General features: G+C 48.2%; 1 protein-coding gene across 1 annotated transcript in view; it reads right to left on the reverse strand.

Moving 5' to 3' along the window:
- Window positions 1-6799, reverse strand: part of ALDOB (aldolase, fructose-bisphosphate B) — a 24169-nt gene that overhangs the window by 7193 nt on the left and 10177 nt on the right. The window contains exons 2-8 of the mRNA XM_019517074.1: window positions 4162-4283; window positions 3671-3882; window positions 3094-3148; window positions 2155-2315; window positions 1893-1976; window positions 1093-1267; window positions 456-655 (exon numbers count right to left, since the gene is read on the reverse strand). Coding sequence (XP_019372619.1) covers window positions 456-655; window positions 1093-1267; window positions 1893-1976; window positions 2155-2315; window positions 3094-3148; window positions 3671-3882; window positions 4162-4273 — 999 coding nt within the window. The 5' untranslated portion in view covers window positions 4274-4283. The remainder of the gene's footprint in view (window positions 1-455; window positions 656-1092; window positions 1268-1892; window positions 1977-2154; window positions 2316-3093; window positions 3149-3670; window positions 3883-4161; window positions 4284-6799) is intronic.

Raw genomic sequence — 6799 nt, forward strand, 5'->3', positions numbered from 1 at the left:
GGCTCCTACCCTGGGGGTCTTTAAGAGGAGGTTAGATGAACACCTTGCTGGGGTTGTTTGATCCCAGTACTCTTTCCTGCCATGGCAGGGGGTCAGACTTGATGATCTGCTCAGGTCCCTTCCGACCCTACTAACTATGAAACTATGAACCTATGACTGAGAGGCCAGCTCCCTGGCCACCTCTGAGAGTCAGTGGATGCTGTCTGGGGTGTTCTGCTTGGTGTCCCCCAAGGATAAACTTTTTTTTAAACTGCACGTGCTTTTGTCATTTTTTGTCTCCCATATTTAGTTGTCCTTGTCCTCACTAGCCACACAATTAGTAGGGGCTACTATGTTGTGTGCTGGGCTTGGTTCATGCCTTCGACAGAACAAATAGGCCTCAGGACTGAGGGAGTGGGACCCTTGGACATAGTGCAGAAGAAGTAGAGGTGAAATGAAGAAGTAAAGGCCCATACCTGAGCTCGCTTGCAGAATGCCTCTTGCGCAGGCTTCTTGTTTGCAGACTTCCCTGACCATGCAGCCAGTGCAGACGCCTGCAGAGCCCGTCCATAGGAGAAGGTCAGCTTCCAGGGTTTAGGCAGGGGGCAGAGGTTGATGGCATTGAGGTTGATAGATGCTTCCTCTTCACTTTGGCCTCCAGACAAGAAGCAGATTCCTGCAGGAAGAAAGGGAAAACAAAGTTTAACCAGGCTTCACTCTGCTCTCTGATGATGCAGCAGATTCTTGTAGTGGAGGTAGAGGGAACAAAGCAAAAAATCCTGTACGTGCCTATTCACAGCTACCACTGATATTGCATTTACAGTCACAGAGAGACAAACTGTCCTCTTAACATTGCACCAACCCAACAAGCACACAAACCACCTCCCCACTGCATGTTCCCAGGAGCAAAACAGGTGTCTATGACCAAACAGGGGAGATGGTGTGACCACCAGGGTCTTGTCTGCATAGCAGTATTTGAGAAGTAACAGTGCCTATGGTGAGATGTGCTCCAAGCAACCCCAACAGGAACCATGAGGCAAACAGTCTGAAAAGAAAAGGTGTGTGTGTGTGTGGGGCGGGGGCGGGGGGTGGTAAGGATGAATGATGAGTTACCAGGAACAGCAGCAGGAACAGTGCGGAGGAGGGCAGTGACTGTAGCCATGGCTACCTCCTGAGGGGTGTACTTCTTGGAGCAGGAATGCCCAGCAGTCACCATATTGGGTTTCAAAAGTGTCCCCTCCAAGTAGACGTGATGGTCATTCAAGGCCTTGTACACAGCAGCCAGGACCTGGGGAGCAATGAAAACAGGAGAATTAAACCAGACCCATATTTGTGTAATGCCAGATTTTATCTCCGACAGTCATTCCCATCCTATACCTGCAGGAGAGAGACAGCTGGTTCCTGGGGTTAGAAGGGAATTCACTCTTCAAGTTTAATCAACTCTGAGCTTCTTCTTTTACTCACTTTAGCAGTAAACCTGCCATGAAGAACCCTCCATCTCCTCAGAGGACTGGGGACTTCAGACTTCATTATCAGATTCCTGGCTTTACCCCTTCAAGTTTGCCTTCCTCCTAGATGATTAAGTAATTATGAAATGGAAGTAGAGTCCTGGATAATGCCTTCTACTCTTTAACGAGTCTTTTGTGAAGGAAACAATGTAACCTAATGGCAAGGAGACTTGTCTGAGAGCCTGGAGGCATTGAGTCTATTCTCACCTTTGCCATGAATTTACTAGGTGATCTTGAGCCTTTCACTTAACATATCTGTGTCTCATTCTCTTCAGCTGTAACATGGAAGAATATGGTCTCTGCAAAATACTTTCAGATGGAGAAGTGTAAAATGGTACTGGAGAGCTAAGCATTGTTTAGGTTGATTCATGAAAACAGGATCTATGTGGCAGATGAAATCCTTACCTTCTCAGTGACGTACTGACAGCGCTGGAGGTCATGGTCTCCGTCAGGGAGGATCTCTGGTTCCACAATGGGCACAAGGCCATGCTAAAAATAGGAAAACAGAGAAGTCTGCGGAGATACTGAAAGACCCTCCCTATCTGAAGGGAAATCCCTCCAGCACCTAGGGGAACTGTCTTGAAAGAAAGGGTAGGCAATGCACTATTCATTCTTGCATTGCAAACATGGAAGGGAGCTATTTCACACATGCTCTGAGAATTTGTACCTGTTGGCAGATGCTGGCGTAGCGTGCCAACGTATTGGCATTTTCCTGGATGGCGAGTTGGGAGGGGGTGGTGTCAGTGATCTTCAGCACTGCACGCCACTTTCCAAAGTCAGCCCCATCCTTCTTGTACTGGGCACAGCGCTCAGCAAGCCCATCCAGCCCTGTGAGTAGGGAAGGCAAAGGATCTGTCAGGGAGGGCTGAGCACTACACACTGAACACAGCCTTCTGCCTATGGTTGTCTTCCCTAAATGCCTCCTTTTAAGTGTTTTTGGGGAGCCCTTTAACTCAAGTGAGAAGAAAGCGAGTGACTTCTTCTCAGAGCAATGGCTAATGTGAGCCTTGCACAGACTGTGCAAAGTGTGGAGGGAGGAACGGGGGAATCTTGTTTTTTGAAAAACAGCCCTTCCTTTTCTATATCCTGGTCAGCAATTATGTCCAATGCAGTGTCCTTCAGTAGCCAGGGACTTAAGTTTGCTAGTTGACAGACCTCTCTGGATGGAAAGTGGGGAGGGGAAGAGGAAGAATTTCTTTTTGACTCCAGCTGGAGATCATTTCTTCTCTTTTATTCTTTGTACCCCCCTCCACCCCCGACTCCCCTGCCCAAACAGCTCTTGTAGCTTAATCCCCTGCTGCCTGCATAGTCTGAATTCAAGAGGAGTCGCTGGTGCTGCTGGCAGTGTGCAGCAAGCTGGAAGGGGTGTGTCTGAGCAGGGTAGGAGCTGCTCTCCGAATGTCGCTTGGGAAAGGAGAGCAGTGGTGGAGCAGAAGTGCATTAAAGGCTGCCACTGAGCACAATCCCACCAGAACCTTTGAACTAGCCCCAACTCCTGCCCTGTAATAAACCACAATGCTGCATTCCTCCTGCCCCAAGCAGCTTTGAATTTTAAGACCCGCAACCGAGCATCAAATACTTCAGTCACTCAGAGAAGATGTCTCACCTTGAATGCTGGTTTCTCCATTGGTTCCTGCCAGAGGGGCCGTGCCTTTATCCAGCTGTGGAGACACACAATGAAAATAAGAAAGGTCAATTGTGAACAAGTCAAGGTGAATCTTGAATTAGTACAGACTCTTCAGGCTTTGTCTGCAGGAATCTGTTGATGTGGCCAGGGTCATGAGACGAGGATTGGTGGGGTGGGGGGAAAATGTTGGGGAACTGGGAAATCACAGGTGAAAGCAACTGTAATGGTAGGGAAGGGGAATGGTGACTGTAAGAGAAGGAGGGAGCAGGGGTGGAGTTGCTGCGGGGGACAGCTCAGGAGTTCTAGGAGTTGGTATGGAGTCAAAGGAGAGGATAAAAGTTGTTGCTAGAGGGGATGCAGCAAGAGCTTTGCTGAAGCTCGAGGGTTTCCAGGATAAATACAATGGTTATAAGTTTGCTTTGGCAATGTACAGAATGGGAACAGCAATGACTGTACAAGATCAGTGGTTATCAGTGATCCCAGCCTCAGCATATAGTTTGCATTCAGAGCTGCGGGACTGGTGTATCATGCCACCAGGTGCTTTGGCGATACGCACTTTTATTCCAACCACAATGCCCTTGTCCTTGATGACAGCTGGAAATAGCTTTCCACTGCTGTCCTTCTGATAGAGGGTCTCATGGAAGAAGATCACGCCGCCAATACTTTGGTTGATGGAGGCATCTGAAGAGAAGAGGATTTCTCGGAAGGCACGGCGATTTTCCTCAGTGTTCTCCACATTGATTCTCTGCAGCCGGCTACCCATTGTACCTGGCAAAAGCAACCACAGGTCAGAGTGCAAGATATTAAGTCTGACAGTCCTTTCAGTTATGCACAAGGATGGAACAGTTAAAGTGGACTAGGCCTTCAGTCCAAATACCCATGCTGTCTGCCCACCATAAGCATATCCCTGATGAACCACTTTTCCAAAGAGACACAGGGATTACATAATTTAGAGTTTGATTTACTTTTGCCTGTTTCCCCTTATGATTTAAAAGAGAAACATGAATTTAAAAGGTGCTAAAAAGTGTCAGTAGCTGGTCAACTCACCCACAGACTCATCTGCTGCAAGGATCCCCTTCCCTGAAGCCACAATCTTATGAGCAGTTTCGAAAAGGGCCTTCTTCTGCTCTGCAGACAGTGCTGGAAACTGGTGAGTCATGATGGCTGATCTGGCAGGGCACATAGAAAGGGAATTCCAAGCTGAATGACTGTGTTGGTAAAGTTACATTGATGGGATGCAGACTCGGAGGTATCACCACTGCTCGTGGATAAGGGTTACTCTGTTCCTACTGAAATTCTTTCTATCCCGGTGCTTTCCTGGTGCCCATCACCATAGTACCTAGTACCTCACAGTCTGAAATGCAATTTATAATGTATTTATTTATTTACTGAACTGCTGTGATCCCATTCACTTGATGAGGAAGTCAGACACCAAGCAATTAAATGACTCACCCAAGCTCATGTTGCATATCTGTGCTAACACTGGGAACTGAACCCCTTGCTCTCAGGTCCCAGACCAACACATGGGCCATTGCATCTTCCCTCCTTTCAGTTCTTAGAAGTAGAATCCATTCTAGTGGGTACTTTAGACTCTCCTGTCCCAAGGGTTGCTGTCCAAAATCCACTCCACATGGACCTGTGATTCTTGTCCAGGGTCTGTTTCTCCTCGGGGCCCACACAGCCCATCCATTCCAACACAGTCCAGGAATCCAGCTAAAGTTCTTCTCTGTGCTTTGTTTCTTTGGTAACACCAGTGTAGGCTGCAGAAGCAACATACGTGACATGCCGTTTTTGAGTCCCCATGGGGACAGAACCTTAGGTGGGCATGTTTCTATATCTAATCAAGCTCAGAGCCCAGAGGGAGTTAGATATGGCGTTAAAATTTGGGGCAAAGTAACAAGCATAGTAATTGCAGATTCAGCCGAGTGCTTTGTAAAGCAGATTTGATATTTTGCTCCTAAATAACAAAATGCTGATCTTCCATGCAACAAAATCTCTATCCTTCTACTGACATGATCATAGTGCCTACCCTGAATATGATCTTGGATCACAAACATGGATCATAATCCATTCCTCTCTTACTGGGCTGTGGCTGAGATGCATCAATGTCAAACAACCAGCTTAAGAGATCTGACTTGTCTCCTAGGGCCCTTGTACATGTCCTCCGTTAGTCACTAAAAATGTTTCTGGTTTAATTTTTTCTTTCTTAGTTTAAGAAGGCTAAATAAGTAATGTGGACGTGATTTACCACTCAATGGCTTATTATGCTATAACTAGTAAAATGTGCTAGGGGGCATGCCAGAACAATTTTACCCTCCTGCCCTTTCAGTACTACTTTACTGCCACGTGGCATTTTAATACAAGATTTGATATTTTGGTTGGTTTATTTTCTTGGGTCATGCCAGGTTGCTTTCTGGGGGGGATTGTTGGTGGTTCTGCTTGAGAGCCATGCATTTTTGGGAGCGTTTTGAGTTCAATAGGCAGTGCTGCCCACCTCCCCTGCAAAGCCTCTGGCTTTTTTCTGGGTGCTTGTTGCATGGGGTGCTGCTGGTTGGGGAAGGAAATCTTTTCATGTAAAGGTCCGCAAGAGTGAGCCTGCCTGCCTCCCCCTCACAAGTCTAGATTGGCATCCAGGGGTGTACTGCAGGCCTCCTGAAGGGGCTACCCCCCTACCCAAGCCTGGTCCCAAAGCAGTTCTGCCCCCCGCTTTTTCTGCACGCTTGTTGCACTGGGCGCTGCGTGCGAGGTACACTTAGGACTACACAAGGGTACACAAAGGGTCTGGCTGACTCTCCCCACTGCCGCCGTGTGTATTGGCATCTGGATATCATGTACCCAAGCTACCCAGGCTAAGGCCTGAATGGAAACATTACTACAGGAATTTTTATGTAAAATAGAAAGAATCCTGTCTGTTGTTTGTATCCTCACTTCAAAAAGCAGGATTTTTTCCAAAGATGAGAATCAGCATGGGGGTGGCCTGGGGTTGTTATCAAGGTTGATTACAATTCCTTGGCTACCAGGGATCCCTGTGCCCAGGATAGCTTCTCCCAAAGTGGGGTTGGGGGGGCCATGATCAGCCTACTCCAACTCCCCCCCCTTCACCACACAGTGGCCAGCATGAGCTAACACCCCCACACAGCAGGAGCATAGTGTGAGCTGAGGTGAAGAAAGAAACAGCCCAGGCTCCATGACAGGAGTCTTCTTATCACTTAGACTATTTGCATGTCAACCTTTTAACTGCTGCATTGGCAGATCATCATCGCCTGCTGTCATACCCCCACAGCCTACAACCAGCTCCCTTCAATACTTGTTCCCCCTCCTGTCATCTCCCCCCCAAACTTGCCCCTCTTCTCTGGCATTCCTGTCCTTCTAAGCCTATTTTTGTCCCCAGCAGCATGTGCCTGTCCTTCTTTGACCACCCTCTGCTTACTATTGCTACTGCTGCCTCTTTCTGGGAGTGCAGTGTGCTGCAGGTCAGGAGTGAGGGGCACCAGCTGGGCTGGGGGTGCAGGGCATGGGGTGACATATATAGTACAGTGTCAGGGGGCTGCAGTTAGGGAGTGAGGTGCACTGGAAGGGTTTTCGGGGGGAGGAGGCTGGAAGGGCAGGGGGCTGCAGGTCAGGAGTAAGGGCATCAGCTGGGCTGGGGAGGCTGCAGATTAGCTAGACAATATTTTTTTCTTGT

This window comes from Gavialis gangeticus, unplaced genomic scaffold (assembly GCF_001723915.1).
Source record: "Gavialis gangeticus isolate Ggan-Ray unplaced genomic scaffold, GavGan_comp1, whole genome shotgun sequence".
NCBI lineage: Eukaryota > Metazoa > Chordata > Crocodylia > Gavialidae > Gavialis > Gavialis gangeticus.